This window comes from Saccopteryx bilineata, chromosome 2 (genome assembly GCF_036850765.1).
Source record: "Saccopteryx bilineata isolate mSacBil1 chromosome 2, mSacBil1_pri_phased_curated, whole genome shotgun sequence".
Classification (NCBI taxonomy): Eukaryota; Metazoa; Chordata; class Mammalia; order Chiroptera; family Emballonuridae; genus Saccopteryx; species Saccopteryx bilineata.
This window is the reverse complement of record NC_089491.1, coordinates 256,192,463-256,210,211: the sequence shown is the minus strand read 5'-3', so window position 1 is coordinate 256,210,211 and position 17,749 is coordinate 256,192,463. Positions and strand designations below refer to the sequence as shown.

At 41.5% G+C, this 17,749-nt stretch overlaps 1 protein-coding gene across 4 annotated transcripts in view; it reads right to left on the bottom strand.

Moving 5' to 3' along the window:
• Window positions 1-17,749, bottom strand: part of EIF4ENIF1 (eukaryotic translation initiation factor 4E nuclear import factor 1) — a 53,983-nt gene that overhangs the window by 6,785 nt on the left and 29,449 nt on the right. For 3 of the 4 annotated variants that reach the window (XM_066260094.1, XM_066260096.1, XM_066260097.1), the window contains exons 8-14: window positions 9,671-9,806; window positions 9,284-9,463; window positions 7,156-7,388; window positions 3,717-3,788; window positions 3,091-3,274; window positions 1,814-1,893; window positions 1,345-1,487 (exon numbers count right to left, since the gene is read on the bottom strand). In XM_066260094.1, coding sequence (XP_066116191.1) covers window positions 1,345-1,487; window positions 1,814-1,893; window positions 3,091-3,274; window positions 3,717-3,788; window positions 7,156-7,388; window positions 9,284-9,463; window positions 9,671-9,806 — 1,028 coding nt within the window. The remainder of the gene's footprint in view (window positions 1-1,344; window positions 1,488-1,813; window positions 1,894-3,090; window positions 3,275-3,716; window positions 3,789-7,155; window positions 7,389-9,283; window positions 9,464-9,670; window positions 9,807-17,749) is intronic. The other variant, XM_066260095.1, reaches the window with a different exon arrangement.

Below are 17,749 nucleotides of genomic sequence, written 5' to 3'. Positions count from 1 at the left end.
GTCAAAACATAAATACTTCTTAATTACTAAGTACTGTATGGGCAGGACTAAGCTTTAAAGACTAGACAGTGGTCACTCTTGGGGGTAAAAAGGGGGTATTACTGGGACAGAGCACATGGAGGGCTTCTAGGTAGCTAACAAAGGAGTTTGCCATATATATATATAATGCAATTTTCTGTTTTATTTTACAATAAAAAAGAACAATATTGCTACTCCCCCACCTTATGATTCATTTAATTTTACTACTTGTTGCAACTAGCAGAAAGGAGAGTAAAGTCAGTAATCATTTGTTAATGGTTTTAATCAACAAACCCATCATCTCTAACAGATTCTTTTTTCTTTTTGGGGTGGGGGACAGGAAGGGAGAGAGATGAGAAGCATCAACTCAAAAGAGTTGTAGCATCTTAGTTGTTCATTGATTGCTTTCTCATACGTGCCTTGACTGGGGGCTACAGCAGAGCCAGTGACCCCTTACTCATGTCTATGATCCCACACTCAAGCTGGTGACCCCGTGTTCAAGCTGGCGAGCCCATGGCTTAAGCCGGAGACCTCAGGGTTTCGAACCTGGGTCTTCAGCATCCCAGGCCAATGCAATAGCCACTGTGCAACTGCCTGGTCAGGCAAGATTAACAGATTCTTTTGTTGTTTTTTTTTTGTATTTTTCTGAGATTGGAAACGGAGAGGCAGTCAGACAGACTCCCGAATGAGCCCGACCGGGATCCATCATCTGGGGGGTCGCTCTGTTGCAACCAGAGCCATTCTAGCGCCTGAGGCAGAGGCCACAGAGCCATCTTCAGCGCCTGGGCCAACTTTGCTCCAATGGAGCCTTGGCTGTGGGAGGGGAAGAGAGAGACAGAGAGGAAGGAGAGGGGGAGGGGTGGAGAAGCAGATGGGTGCTTCTCCTGTGTGCCCTGGCCGGGAATCGAACCCGGGACTCCTGCACGCCAGGCCGACGCTCTACTACTGAACCAACCGGCCAGGGCAAGACTAACAGATTCTTGATCAACAAATTTACATCAAGGGACACTTTGGTAACTTGACAAGGAATCTATGGGGGAGTAATCTAGGTAAAATTTTACTTTTCATCATCTCATAAACATAATTGCAAATAAGGCGCGATGCCAGCTACATTCTTTATATCAAGAATATAAGTGAAATTATACAGGATAAAAAGCCTACGCGTGTTAGAATTCAATCATTTCATTTACTGAACATCTGAAGATGGAATTCTCACATGTTGTACAACATATCAGTGTTTACCACAGAAATACACTGCATAACTAATTTGCTAATCTGAGAAAAATTAACATTCAAATTTCTACAAGGGTAGGATTAGCAACTTACCTGTTTCTGAATCCATCTCTAGTTCTGTCCCCCTGGGGTTTGCCAAAACCAGGCTGATAGAAGTTTGCTGCCTGTACTGCAAGGTCATGTGGCAAGGCAAGCCCTTCTAAAGCTGCCTGTTGCAATTCTAGCTGGCTCATCTGCTGAAGAGAAGTGGCAGAGGAGGATCAGAAGAATGGAAACAGTCAATGAACTTTATACAAAGGTCTCTCTTAACTCTCTTTAAGCAGCAGCTAAGAGAAATTAGATGCTGCAACCTAAGTTGTGCTATCCACTGTACAAGAGGACTTGAACTATTTAAATATGACTTTGTTTACCAATTTTCTAGCCTTCACTTGAATTACAGTTGAGCTTGAATTATAGTTCAAAGCCACTTCCAAGAACTGTAGTAATATAATTCTCCATCCCACAAACAACAATAAAGGTGAAAAGCAAGTGATAGCTTGCATTTGAGAAAGCTCAGCCGGACCTGGGCCGTGACAGGGCTCACGGGCTTGCGCATGCCTTGGAATGGATCCCCAAGTAGCTGCTGTGGTCCTGGTGTGAAACCTGTTGGAAAAGTTTTAGTATCAGTGAATGTCAAGATAGCACATGTCCATCAGAGAGGCATTATCGCCAATGCATGCTGTTCCTGAACACCATTTCTTTTGGGAAGTATTGACTTCCCAGGCTGATGTCCTTTTTCTTGTGTGCCCCCACAGTGAGTTATATGGACCTCAGCATTTACCGACCAGAATTGCTGCTGTATGCATCTTCCCCACTAAGCTGCCAGCTATGACCTGTATCTGTGAGAGAAGAACTATTCTAGCCGTGTTTGGCCCATATCGCTAAGCCAGCTGATACCAAAGCAGACACCAGTGCTGAGGATCATACTCTATTCATTCTATCTCCTTAATTGTGGAGGGAAAGTTACAAAAAAACCCAAAAAAACCTTCCTCTCAAGATATGACTTGGGAGGGGCCAGAGTAGCTTGCAGCCTACTAAGTAGTCAAAGGTGGTAGGAGCACCATGAGATTTTGCACAATACTTTGCTAGGAGGGCATTCTTCCATTCATATTCTGAATTAGCCACAAGACCTCACAGCTGATTGTGTACCAACTTCACTAGGTTGGTAAAGAGCCACTATGATATAGTATTGACAAGAAAATAACCTAGGATCTGACCAGTGGTGGCAGAATGGATGCAGCATCAACCTGGAATGCCAAGGTCCTCCATTCAAAACCCTGAGGTTGCTGGTTTGAGCATGGTCACTAGCTCTGCTTAAGCCCTCCAGTCAAGGCATGTATGAGAAGCAATCAATGAACTAACGTGAGGCAACTATGAGTTGACGCTTCTCACTCTTTCCTCCCTCCCTCTTTCTCCCTTCCTGCCTCTCTAAAAAAACCCTTGGGAAATCAAATGAACTTTTCTGGATTGTATTCCCAAAATAAGATAGAAGACTAAAGAGTGGGATCCAATTTAAATCAATCTCAAGAGAAAAAAGCTATAACATGAAGAGATCTAGGGGGCAGCTAGAAATTAGACTGCGTTCAACATTTGAATCCCCACCCCTGGAAAAAAATGTATAATAAATTTTAAAGTATAATAAATCCACACATTTATTTTAAAAGTCTTCAAGGATGCTCATTAAAAGACTTTGCCAGTTCTAGGGACAAGTATAACCCTTGTCCTGGGAGTTGGGGATGGGAGAAAATGTGCATGGCATGACAGGATTGGAGGGATAGACTGCTACACAAAAGTATTTACCAATTGGCGATGGTATTCTAGGACGAAGGTAGTCTGCTGAAGCTGCTCGTGTTTGAAACACCTGTGACAAGGGAGGGGAGGGTGCTCTTTGGCCCAGTAAAGATGTTGTAGGCTCCAAGCTCCCCATAAGGCCACTCAGAAGATTTGAAGAAGCAGGTCTCTGAACTGGTGGACCCAGAAGTTCCTAAAGGCAAAAAAGTCAAATCCTTGTGAACAAACCTAGTTCTTCCTCGTATTCAGATGCTATGGGTTAGGGATTAACTTTCAGAAATCATGATGAATCAGCCTCATGCTCCACTGACGGACTTGGCACATGTACATGCACTTGGAACATCTTTGAATGTTCAGTAACACTACTATAAGTTAGGGCTATATGTATGTACAGGTTAGACACTTTAAATTTCCAAAGAAATTGCAAATCTTCAAACTGGAAATGAATAGCTTACTTTATGACCATTTTTAGCCATCTTCCCACCCCAAACTGAAATAGTGACACAGGCAGTGACATATCCTCAATTGTGAGGCAACATGGATCATTCTCTAATGCCCAAAGTTGGACTACAAAAAACCAGTTCAGAGGATTACTGCTCAGGACTCCAAGGCCTTGGTATAAGATTGTGAAATACCTGCAGGATGTTCTTAGGGACAGGCTGGCCTGGAATCTCAGCAGGGGACATCAAATGGCTTTCAAGGTTTCGCTAAAAAAAGTCAAAGGAACACTGGTTTTAACCTTATACACTTAAAGATTAATTTGGGACAAGAAAGTATTAAAAATTCTTCAGTGAGTCAATGCGTAACAGCAGAACGATGTCAAAGTCACAAGAAACTAACTTAAATCAACCTGTTCCAATCTCTAACCATATAGGTCCCGAAGATCTGGGAACAGAATCTTGACATGTACATAGAGAGTCCACTGAGAGACCCTCAGACAAGATCTTTTCTCCCTGTGGTAATCCTAGTCCATTTCACTGTTTCTAACACTATAACCAAAAGAAGGAAAAAATGGTGAAATAGGGGAGCACTTATTTAGCAAGAAGCCACACGCAGAAAATTTTGATAATTTATAGAATTTAGTTTTCAAGGCAACCTTTGCTACACTTTAACAAGATTAATAAACCACAGGTGATACTAAAAATCTAGTAAACGAAATGCAGGTTTCGCCAGAATTGTTATCTTTCAGTTTCATATTTCAGAAAATTTACTTTTTTATAAGCCAGTTATTTTATAAATAATGGTTTTCATTTATAGGGTGAAATTCAAATCCTCCATTTTTTGTTCTTTTAAGGTAGCAGAAGTTACGTTTTGTGTTCAACTTACTACCTCCTGCACTTCAGCACATCCTTATGCCCAAGTGCTTTCTCTAGTAGTTTCTATTCCACTAGGTGGAGGAGATACTAAGGTCTACAGCAGTGTCCTCAGGCATGGCAAACAGTCCAAATATATCCAAATGTTTTATTGTTGGTTTTGGAATTGGGACTGACTGCAGATGATTTTATTTATTTAATCATTCTTTTAGAGAGGAGAGGGAGAGAGAGAGAGAAGGGAGGGAGGAGCAGGAAGCATCAACTCCGGTATGTGCCTTGACCAGGCAAGCCCAGGGTTTCGAACCGGCGACCTCAGCATTTCCAGGTCGATGCTTTATCCACTGTGCCACCACAGGTCAGGCCTGCAGATGATTTTAATAAGAGACAGCCTCAAGAGTCATTTAATTCTAACAAAAAACAGGCAACTTTATACTACATGGTTTACTGTATTTAGGAGGATGGGGTCTACAATCCAATTTGAAATGGAGGTGAGATTAAAACAACGTCCTATTTGCGTGATAAGATGTGATTGAACCTAAACAGATGTAGGCAAATCAGAAATCATATACATAACACACACGGCCAGAGTAATTAAAGACGATTTTAGATATAGATGATGACTCAATAACATGCAAATCAAACAGATTTTGGAGATAATGCCTGGTGTGTGCTTATTATATTACTTTTCTTGTTGCTTTCCTTTCTAGGTTATGCAGAGTTTGTGTTACTCTTTGCCTAGCAATTTGAATATCATCCATCCCTTTACATAGGTGTTCGAGGCTCATTCCCTCAGCTAAAATCAGATATATTTCAGAGCACTAAAACACAAACACTGTAATAGTTACCCTCACAACTCAAGGTCAACTGTGTTACTACCAAACTCCAGAATCATATCCATATCTGAAACAAACGTGGTCAAAAGCATCAGATTAACTGTTGAAATTTCTGGCTCCCATTTCTTTACTCACACTAAAAGTACTTACAAGATATGACCCAGTCAGCAAGACGCAAAGGTAACAAGAAAGGAGAACAGAATAGTTTGCAATCTTTTGATGTGGTCCTTGTTTGAAATAATTTGTACCTAGTAATTCTTTGTATAGAAAAAAACTAAAGCAATTTATAAGAAACATTCCTCTAAAGTAGCATGGTGTAGTCAGATACACAGGAATAAATCTATCTACTTGAGATGCCACTTTTCAGAGGTGGATAGTCCTGACAGAAAGGCCAGGAACCATGGCACCTCTGTTGGAATCTCAGTTGCTAGCTGCTGTTCCTGTAAGAAACACCAGAATCAGTTCTTTTCCATAGTACAAGGCACAGTGAATCAAATTAACTATGGCTGCCACAGCTCATTTGTAGTTCCCAGACAAGATGTAAGGAGAAAACAAGTGGTAAATTTTCTGTAACTTAGTAAATGGAATAAGTCTGTTTTTATTACTCACATTTACCCTGCTTCCTTAATCACCTGGTATCATAAAAGGATAGCAATACTGACACATAGGCCATGGCTGAAAACCACCCTCTAATGCAGGGGTCGGGAACCTTTTTGGCTGAGACAGCCATGAACGCCACATATTTTAAAATGTAATTCTGTGAGAGCCATACAATGACCCGTTTACATTATGCATTATCCAATAAAAATTTGGTGTTATCCTGGAGGACAGCTGTGATTGGCTCCAGCCACCTGCAACCATAAACATGAGCAGTAAGAAATGAATGGATTATAATACATGAGAATGTTTTATATTTTTAACATATTTTTTATTAAAGATTTGTTGCCTGACCAGGCGGTGGCACAATGGATAGAGTGTCGGACTGGGATGCAGAGGACCCAGGTTTGAGACCTGAGGTCGCAAGCTTGAGCACGGGCTCATCTGGTTTGAGCAAAAGCTCACCAGCTTGGACCCAAGGTTGCTGGCTCGAGCAAGGGGTTACTTGGTCTGCTGAAGGCCCATGGTCAAGGCATATTTGAGAAAGCAATCAATGAACAACTAAGGGTCGCAATGCGCAACTAAAACTAATGATTGATGATTCTCATCTCCCCGTTCCTGTCTGTCTGTCCCTATCTATCCCTGACTCTGTAAAAAAAAAAAAAAGATTTGTCTGCGAGCCAGATGCAGCCATCAACATAGCCACATCTGGCTCGGGAGCCATAGGTTCCCGACCCCTGCTCTAATGTGTTATAACAAAGACACACCTGCATTTACTGATATGCAGTCATTTTGTAACCCAATATCATGCCTAAAGATGTTTTACAAGTTTGGAATCATAGCTTTTCCTATTACTAAATTAACAGAATACAATTGTCTTGAAAAACCCATGCTACTTTACAAATGATCCATGTAACTGCCAACAGTTGCTTAATCAAGAAAGGTAATCCTAGGTATAATGGACTGATAAGAAAGATCTGAGTATAAAAATAGTTATTTTACCAATAAGCTAAATAAACAAAACTTTGGAGCTCATCCAAAACAAAATTTTTCCTTTTTTCCCCCAACAGTGACTTAAGAAAGTTATATCTCTGAATATTTCAATCTTCATACTGTTATCCACAATACGTATAGATCAACCACAAATCTGCTTTGTCTAGTAACAAATAGCATCGTGATAATTAAAGGACGCACAAAAGTATCAAGGACCAAATGACTACTAAAGAATTTCCAACTTACTCAGAATACCTTTTTTAAAATCCATTTATTGTGGGAAGTGGAACAGAAAGAGGGAAAAGGAAAAAAGGCTGGGGTTTGTGCCAAATACTTACGTTGACTTTGGGCTGAGAAGGCAAAGTCCCACTTGCCTTCATGGTGCTCACAAGCTTGTTGAACGCAGTCATATCTCCATCTTTTTTGAGCTGTCGATTGCTGGTTACAGCACTCAGGGTCTCCTCTAAGTGTTCTGCCATGAAGGGAGTTGAATTCTTCAGTTGCTGGTCCACCTTCAAGCCCTTAAGTCCTGCTTCTACCTCTTCCACTGAAAGCACAACCCCTGAATGCGCTGAAAGGTTTAGAAAGTCTAGGTTAAGCCCTGTAAAGGAATATGTGGTAGGAATTCTCTATAGCTACCATCATGGTTAAGGTGAAAATAAAAAAGGCTGACACCAAAAGTAGACCGAATACACTTTTAAAATCATTGTTGCAGCCCTGGCCGGTTGGCTCAGCGGTAGAGCATCGGCCTGGCGTGCAGGGGACCTGGGTTCGATTCCCGGCCAGGGCACATAGGAGAAGCGCCCATTTGCTTCTCCACCCCCCCACCTCCTTCCTCTCTGTCTCTCTCTTTCCCTCCCGCAGCCAAGGCTCCATTGGAGCAGAGATGGCCCGGGTGCTGGGGATGGCTCCTTGGCCTCTTCCCCAGGCGCTAGAGTGGCTCTGGTCTCGGCAGAGCGACGCTCCAGAGGGGCAGAGCATCACTCCCTGGTGGGAAGAGCGTCGCCGTGCCGGGTGGATCCAGGTTGGGCGCATGCGGGAGTCTGTCTGACTGTCTCTCCCCGTTTCCAGCTTCAGATAAATACAAAAATACAAAAAAAAAAAATAATAAATAAATAAATAAAATCATTGTTGCTCAGTGGAAACCAGGCCATAATTCCGTACCTATTAAGATATGGTGTAAACCAGGGGTAGTCAACCTTTTTATATCTACCGCCCACTTTTGTATCTCTGTTAGTAGTAAAATTTTCTAACCACCCACCGGTTCCACAGTAATGGTGATTTATAAAGTAGAGAAGTAACTTTACTTTATAAAATTTATAAAGCAGAGTTACAGCAAGTTAAAGCATATAATAATAATTACTTACCAAGTACTTTATGTCGGATTTTCCAAAGTTTGGCAGAATAAATCTTTATAAAACAACTTACCATAGTTAAATCTATTTTTTAATTTATACTTTGGCTGCTCTGCTACCACCCACCATGAAAGCTGGAATGCCCACTAGTGGGCAGTAGGACCAGGTTGACTACCACTGGTGTAAACTAACCCTAAAATGCTTTAGTCCTAGAAACGGGGATTACAACCATGAAGTGCTTAAAAGTTGGTAAGATCCTGCTGCGCATCCTGCAGGTAGACCTCTATAATGAGTCTTCTGGAGACTTGTTGCCAGGGATAGGAATCCCAAATAGCCCAACATCAGCAAGACACCCACCAGTACTATGGTTATATATCAATAAGGTTTTATTTTGAAGTCTTATCACCTAAGCAAGAACATGGCAGATTGGGGCACGATATGAGGAGCTGCTAAATTACGTTCAAGAGGACAACATTCACTAGTGTTCTAAGTTGGCTCCAGGGAAGTCAGAGGACTTGGTGAAAAAGGTATTAAAAAGCCCAGGACTGCCCTGGCCGGTTGGCTTAGTGTAGAGCGTCAGCCTGGCGTGCAGGAGTCCTGGGTTCAATTCCCGGCCAGGGCACACAGTAGAAGCGCCCATCTGCTTCTCCACCCCTCCCCCTCTCCTTCCTCTCTGTCTCTCTCTTCCCCTCCCACAGCCAAGGCTCCATTGGAGCAAAGTTGGCTCGGGCGCTGAGGGTGGCTCTGTGGCCTCTGCCTCAGGTGCTAGAATGACCCTGGTTCCAACAGAGCAATGTCCCAGATTGGCAAAGCATCACCCTCTGTTGGGCATGCTGGGTGGATCCTGGTCGGGTGCATGTGGGAGTCTGACTGCCTCCCTGTTTCCAACTTCAGAAAAATACAAAAAAAAAAAAAAAAAAAAGCCCAGGACCCACTGACCACCAGGTTCTCAAAGAGGTGGTATTGTTTGATAACAAGTTTTTTTGAATAGTAAACAGAATTTACTATATATTTGACATTTGATGAAATAGCAGTATGTTAGCATTACTGCCTTAAGACTAAGCATTCAAGCTTTTTCAGATACCTAAAGCAGAATCTAATAAACACTTACAGCTCTCTTTAAGTTTTTCTTTATTTGCAGAAAGGCTGGAAAGAAGAGGTTTTAAATCCACTTTGGCTTTCTGTAGCATTTCTAAAATATCCACTTTATTTTCAGCATGGTCTTCCAATGGGATAGGAGCAAAATAATTCCCTGAGTTCTGTCCAGGAGAGAGGATAGCTTGCTCCAGACCTAATATTGCAGGTAAATATAATCAAAGTTAATTTGTTCCAATAAAGCACAGAAACATACTTTCAATTGTATTAAAAGGACACCAATTAAAGGCTTTTCTTTCAATATCCAGAGACTATTTAACCCTAATGAAACCCTGACTAATGAAGACAATGTCAGAGAAAGCTCTAGTTTTATGCCCAAGACCAGAATCTGAAGCCATTTTACCTGCAAGTCTCTCCAGTTCTTCATGTGGTGTTGACCCAAGACTGCTGGATCTGCTTCCTGATTGGCTCGGGTTAGAAAACCACCTACTAAACCGACTGGCAGAGACTGACCCTTCTCCCAAAACATCTTCTATCATCTAAAGGTAAAGACAAAAGGAGCCAAGATAATAGTTTCTAGGTGAAACAGACAAGAAGTTCAATTTTTTTTTTTTTAAGAAGGTTCAAATTTTAAGGGTCACTTACTTTGAAACTTTCTTTGAAGCCACTGACTTGAAGATAAACCCCCTCAGAACTTAGAATTTTGAACATCTTTCATTTTTCTTCCCTTCCTAGGTCATTTCTGAGTAATCCAAACTTGGGCGTAACCAACCCTGTACTTTCTAAGCATATAAAGCAAAACCTCTGTGCCACAAAAAGTGTTTTGGTTTTCTATCCTTTGCATCATTAGAAAATCCATGAAGTACTGAATGTTCTCAGAGGACATAGTTTCAAAAGCAAAATCAGCACCAGGAGCAAAGCATTCTATTACCAAGCTGATGAGTGGCCTTCAACTAAACATCAGGTATGGAGAGCTGATGAAAAGAAAATCTTTGCTTCAAACATTCTCATGGTTGTAATAAACATCATAAAATTCAATGCCGATAATTTCAGAATCTGAAAGCTAAAATGTAGAGCTCAAAAGATCCTAATTCCAAATCAAAGTTTAGAAAGTATCAGAAAATGAGAGATGAACTTTTAACTGGTCTCTAATATCTGTTTGATCTTAAATGGGGAGTTTTCAGGTGTTTTAAATCCGACTTTGATGGTTTTGGCTTAATAATAAAGCCAACTAAATGATATGCTACGATCACAATTTCTTCAACACTATTTCATAATAGTAATTTCTATTACCGATCCTTCTTAAAAACTAGATTTAGGCCCTGGCCCGTTTGCTCAGTGGTAGAGCGTCGGCCTGGCGTGTGGAAATCCCGGGTTCAATTCCCGGCCGAGCACACAGGAGAAGCGCCTGTCTGCTTCTCCACCCTTCCTCCTCTTCTTTCTAACTCTCTCTTCCCGTCCTACAGCCAAGACTCCACTGGAGCAAAGTTGGCCCGGGCGCTGAAAATGGCTCCATGGCCTCTGCCTCAGGCGCTGGAATGGCTCAGATTGCAGTGGAGCAATGCCCCAGAGGGGCTGAGCATCATCCTCTGGTGGGCATGCCAGGTGGATCCCCGTCAGTCGCATGCGGGAGTCTGTCTGCCTCCCCACCGCTTCTCACTTCAGAAAAATACCAAAAAAACCACAAAAAAAATAGATTTAAACTTTCAAAAAATAAGTTTTCCTTTTCCTTTTTCTTTTTTTTTGTATTTTTCTGAAGCTGGAAACGGGGAGAGACAGACAGACTCCCGCATGCACCCGACTGGGATCCACCCGGCACGCCCACCAGGGGCGACGCTCTGCCCACCAGGGGGCGATGCTCTGCCTCTCCTGGGGGTCGCTCTGCCACGACCAGAGCCACTCTAGCGCCTGGGCAGAGGCCAAGGAGCCATCCCCAGCGCCCGGGCTATCTTTGCTCCAATGGAGCCTCGGCTGCGGGAGGGGAAGAGAGAGACAGAAAGGAAGGGGGGGGGTGGAGAAGCAAATGGGTGCTTCTCCTATGTGCCCTGGCCGAGAATCGAACCTGGGTCCCCCGCATGCCAGGCCGACGCTCTACCGCTGAGCCAACCGGCCAGGGCCTTATGAAGTATTCTTATTGATATTTAGAATAGACAAGCTAAAGCAAATTATCAATCCAAAAGTGAGGCACATCCTTGAAAATAAGTCATAAACTTTTACTCCTATACCAATAATAAACAGAAAATACATTTTCCCCCAAACTGGTACATGGATGACAGAGTGAGTGACTATTTTATCTGAAGTCTGAAACTCAACAGTTTCTAAAGTTCAGCAGTGGAAGGTGAGATTTATTCTTTTATTAAGAAATCTCTCTTAACACATACCCAAACTAAGCCACAAAATATTTCTTTTACACAAGAAAAGTGATTTTAAATTAAGACATAAATTTCCCTGGCCAGTTGGCTCAGTGGTAGAGCATCAGCCCAGTGTGTGGATGTCACAGGTTTGATTCCTATTAGGGGGCACAGGAGAAGTGACCATCTGCTTCTCTACCCCTTCCCCTTCCTCTCTTTCTCTTCTTTTCCCACAGCCATGGCTTGATTGGTTCAAGCAAGCTGGTCTAAGGCGTGAGGATGGCTCCTTGGCCTCCACCTCAGGCGCTAGAAAAATGGCTCAGTTGCTGAGCAATGAAGCAATGGCCCCAGATGGGCAGAGCAGCGCCCTCTAGTGGGCTTGCCAGATGGATCCCAGTAGGATTTTATATATGGTACTTCTATTTTCTGATATTATTCAGATAGTTTCAATCTCATTCCATTTATAGACTCACATACCTTAAATAACACTAAATTTTAAGTGCATTTGCAATAAAGTATAAAAGAAACATTATAAATGATGTGGCCCTGTGAAAAATTAGGAATTGTACCCAAGATGTAATCACCTTAGTGATAAATTGAAATTATTTTTTTTACAGTGACAGAAAGAGTCAGAGAGAGGGATAGATAGGGACAGACAGACAGGAACAGAGGGAGATGAGAAGCATCAATCATTAGTTTTTTGTTGCGATACCTTAGTTGTTCACTGATTGCTTTCTCATATGTGCCTTGACTGTGGAGCTGAAGCAGACTGAGTAACCCCTTGCTCAAGCCAGCGACCTTGGGTCCAAACTGGTGAGCTTTGCTCAAACCAGATGAGCCCACACTCAAGCTGGTGACCTCGGGGTCTCGAACCTGGGTCCTCCACATCCAGTCCGATGCTTTATCCACTGTGCTACCGCCTGGTCAGGCAAATTGAAATTATTTTAAAAGTAGCTATGCCTAGGCCTTGGTCCGTTGGCTCAGTGGTAGAGCGTCGGCCTGGCGTGCAAGGGGTCCCGGCCAGGGCACACAGGAGAAGCGCCCATCTGCTTCTCCACCCCTCCCCCTCTCCTTCCTCTCTGTCTCTCTCTTCCCCTCCCACAGCGAGGCTCCATTGGAGCAAAGATGGCCCTGGCGCTGGGGATGGCTCCTTGGCCTCTGCCCCAAGTGCTAGAGTGGCTCTGGTTGCGACAGAGCGATGCCCCGGAGGGGCAGAGCATTGCCCCCTGGTGGGCAGAGCGTCGCCGCCTGGTGTGCGTGCCGGGTGGATCCCGGTCGGTCGGGCGCATGCGGGAGTCTGTCTGACTGTCTCTCCCCGTTTCCAGCTTCGGAAAAATAAAAAAAAAAAAAAAAAAAAAGTAGCTATGCCTGACCAGGAGGTAGCACAGTGGATAGAGCAGCAGATGGGGATGTGGAGGACCCAGGTTCGAAACCCTGAGGTTGCTGGGTTGATTGTGGGCTCATCCAGCTTGAGCACAGGCTCACCAGCTTGAGCACAGGATCATAGACATGACCCCATAGGTCACTGGCTTGAAGCCCAAGGTCGCTTGCTTGAGCAAGGGGTCTCTCACTCTGCTGTAGCCCTCTGGTCAAGGTGCATATGAGAAAGCAAGTGATGGACAACTAAGGTGCTGCAACAAAGACCTGATGCTTTTCATCTTTCTCCCTTCCTGTCACTATCTGTCCCTCTCTCTGACTCCATTTCTGTAAAAAAATTAAATAAAAATAAAAGCTACAGCATAAAAAGTATTTTAATGTTATGAGTTTGAAATTTTACAAACAGCAAAAATAGCTTTCCATTTTAATCTATGTACTTCTTCTGATCATACAGTATAGGAAAAAAGCCAGAAGATACACAGAAGGAACACAAAAAAGTAAAGGACTTGAATATATAAAGTACCTAGACATTTTCTAAAGATATGACAGTAAGTTCTGAGGTAATCATTTCCATATTTTGATTAGCTAACTACTTTGTTTTGCTTAGAGAAGCTGTTTTATTATGGCTAAAACATAAAAAGAAGGAACAAAGTTACTTTTATACAAATTTACTGGAAATTCTGATTTTAAGAAACTAAAGCATTTTAAACCTGAAAAGAATTGTTAAGAGTTATCTAGTCAAGTCATTTTCACCACAAAGCAAGCTGGGATGCTGTAACAGTAGTATCTCCCCTGCAGCTCCCTGGCACAGGAAATGGGAGACCTGGACCCATAACTCTGACTTCTTGATCAAGATCCACTGCTACAGTTTTATCAGTCATCAGATGGTCGTGAAGTGAAGCCTGTGAATTGTATTCTGATGTTTCCGCTGCTCTTTCTATACTAGGTTTAAAAAATATATATGTGTGTGAATATATATATATTTTTTATTTATTGATTTATTTTAGAGAGACAGAGAGAGGAAGGTGGGGGGGGGAGAAGCATTAATTTGTTGTTCCACTTAGCTATGCATTCACTGGCTGGTTCCCATATGTACCCTAATTAGGAATCAAACCTGCAACCTTGGCATTTCTGGACAATGCTCAGATTGAGCTAACTGGGCAGAGCCTAGACTAGATTTTTAATAGCATTTTTAAGGTAACCTATTAGTCCGGTTTCTCAAACAAAGGTCATCGAGACAAATCATATCCTGAGATTCATATTTTGATCATCAAACATATTATGAAATATTTTTGCTCTTTGACAATTCTTAGGTTTTACTGATTTTCTTTACTTTCCACTTTTATGGAAATTTCCAAATTTATGTATTTGTATCATTGTAGCTTGATTTTTTGGAGATTCTAATAAATGTATTTAAAGCTATAATACATTTTCCTCTAAGCATACTTTTAACTATACCATCAACAGTTTTCTGTCATGTTCCTGTTCATCACTCTAAGCAGTTTAGGATTTTTGTTTGTATTTCCTTTTTTCTTCATTCAATATACTTCAGCACCTAGTATTATGTGTTAGGTACTGTAGTAAGAGTGCATATCTAAAATAAACTTACTTTTAATTATTTAACTGAAATTATTTACATGTGGTCCAAATTTTCAGTTTGTGTTTGTGGCTCTCAACTTATAATGTATTATAATGCCAGCAAATATAAATATAATTCTGTTTATAGCTATCAATACTCAACATCTGTGGAGCTTATTATATCCCAGATACTATTTCAGACACTTTATATAACATTTGTTAAATGCTATTCAATTCCAATGTAGCATTTCTTATGTTTTCCAAATGGTCATTTTCTGAACACTGTATCATAGTCCTACTGGTTATAGAGCAGAATCAGAGCATTAGTTTTTACTGATGCCAGTTTTGCCTTTTCTTTTTAAGGTTCTTTACATTTTAAATATTTATTTATTTTTATGACAGAGAGTGAGAGACAGAGGGACAGACAGACAGGAAGGGAAAGAGAGGAGAAGCATCAATTCTTTGTTGTGGCACCTTAGTTGTTCATTGGTTGCTTTCTCATGTGCCTTGACCGGGGGGGGGGGGGGGGGGGGACTACAACACACCAAGTGACCCCTTGCTCAAGCTAGCAATCTTGGGCTGAAGCCAGATGAGCCCAAGCTCAAGCTGGCGACCTCAGGGTTTCAAACCTGGGTCCCTCCTGTGTCCCAGTCTGACGCTTTATCCACTGCACCACTGCCTGGTCAGGCCCAGTTTTGCTTTTAAATGAATCTGTTATACTAGTATATATATGTTAATGAGCAGTACTTCCACAAAAAGCATGGAGTACCTACTGCTCAGTATTAGCCAAGTCTTGGTTGAGGTTGAGGGCCAAAGATAAGATGGTGTTGAGTTCCTATTCCTCCCTTTTATGATTTAGAGGCAGTATAATTGTGGAAATCAAGAGCAAAGGCTATTAGCTGAAACTGTATAAGCTAGAATTCAGTTTCCTCTACTTATTAGTTGTGTGACTTTGGGCAAAATACCTAAACTTATCTGTGCCTATTTACTCACCTATAAAATGACAACAGTAGTAAGCTACTTTATAATGGTTTTGTGAGGATTAAATGACTTATTGTATGTAAAGCCTGAAATAGCACTATGTATGTTACCTGTTACTAAGTTTAATTTTGAATTCTCCCTATCCCTGTGTACACAGGTTAAGTTTTATAGATGCTCACATTTAGAGCCAAGTATAGGCCTCTAAATCTTGACCTTTTGCTATGAAAACTTTTTACAATAAGATTTTCATGGCCTGACCAGGTGGTGGTGCAGTGGATAGAGCATCGGACTGGGATGCGGAGGACCAGGTTGGAGACCTCGATGTCGACAGCTTGAGTGCAGGCTCATCTGGTTTGAGCAAAGCTCACCAGCTTGGACCCAAGGTCACTGGCTTGAGCAAGGGGTTACTCGGTTTGCTGAAGGCCCATGGTCAAGGCACATATGAGAAAGAAATCAATGAACAACTAAGGTGTCGCAATGAAAAACTGATGATTGATGCTTCTCATCTCTCTCTGTTCCTGTCTGTCTGTCCCTATCTATCCCTCTCTCTGTGTTTAAAAAAAAAAAAAAAAAAAAAAAGAGTAAGATTTTCAATCTAAGAGAATGCAAAAAAAAAAAGTCACTAAACACAACTAATGTAAAATAAAAAATTACTGTCCCCTCAAAAGCTAAGAATTTGAGAGGACCATTTAATTTAGCTTTACATCAAGAAATTAAGCTCACATCTGGATGCAACCCTTCTGCTATAGTGAGCCAAAGGACTGTTGCCTAGCTAGTAAGGTATCTGGTTAGGAAACAGTTAAAATTGCTGCGCCTGACCTGTGGTTGGCACAGTGGATAAAGTATTGACCTGGAATGCTGAGGTTGCTGGTTTGAAGCCCTGGGCTTGCCCAGTCAAGGCACATATGAGAAGCTACTATACTAGTTGAAGCTTCCTGCGCATCCTCCACCCCTTTCTCTCTCTCCTCTCTCTAAAAAAAACAATAAATAAAATCTTTAAAAAAAACAAACAAACTGCTGCTCCAACTTGGTCTTGGTCCATGTTGGTCCACATAGATATAAGTTCATAAATGCTTAGAAAATTTTATAGTAGTTTGTCATTGCTGTGACATTTGTATTTTCTTACTAAAATATTTCCAATGGATTGGAAATAAAACCATAGAGAATTTAAGAAGTACTGACCTAGCCCTGGCTGAATAGCTCAGTTGGTTAGTGTTGTCCTGATATGTAAAGGTTGCTGGTTAGATCCCAGGTCAGGGCACATACGTACAGAAATAGATCGATGTTTCTGTCTCTCTCTCCCACTTCCTCTCTCAAACTTCTTCTCTCTAAAATCAAGCAAGCAATTAAAAAAAAAAAGTTGTGCTGACCTAGAACGAACTCATCTGTAGCCCTAAACTTAAAAGGCTATGTAGTATCTGCTCACCTATTCTGGGTGGCCATCTTTGGGGTTCAGGGATTAGAGTGGGGCAGACAAATGACAAAGGAGATAAGCCCATGTTGGCTGCTATGTTGTGCCCAGTTTTGTCTGCTCACCTACTAATCAAACAAAGAGTAGTTATAATTAAACAGTAGAGTCATTTAAATTAAATTGTATGAAGCACCAATTCTGAAGGACTGGTTAAACTTACTATATTGAGTTGAGGTGGTGAACACATAATGCAATATACAGATAATGTATTGTTAAGTTGTGCATCTGAAACTTGTATAATTTCATTAACCAATGTCTCCCCAATAAATTCAATAAAATTTTAAAAAAGAATAAAATTTAAAAGCAAAACAAACTTACTTGCTGTATTTGGTGTTGCAAATGGGACATCTTGAATGTACAGATGCTTTTGGTTACATGATTTTTAAATTCTATTTCATCAGAGTTCTAGGCATTTTTTAACAACCACAGAAAACCTAATTTCTGTTTATGTAGGCCACAGTTATGTTTTCTCCAAAAATTCGAGGCTATACTCATCCCTAAATAGCTGAAGGGGATAGGAGCAAGGGCAGGTAGCAAATAAAGATTTGGGATGTCTTATTGTTTCTACTTTAAAAGTCAAAAAAGACTAGACTCAATAGTTTAACAGCAACACTGATTGTATCCCATGTTCCTTTTCACTAAAGGTTTTCAGAACCACCACCTAACCAGCCATCCATACCCAAGTAATGCAGATCAGCGTGATATTAAGCACTAGTTATAAAAT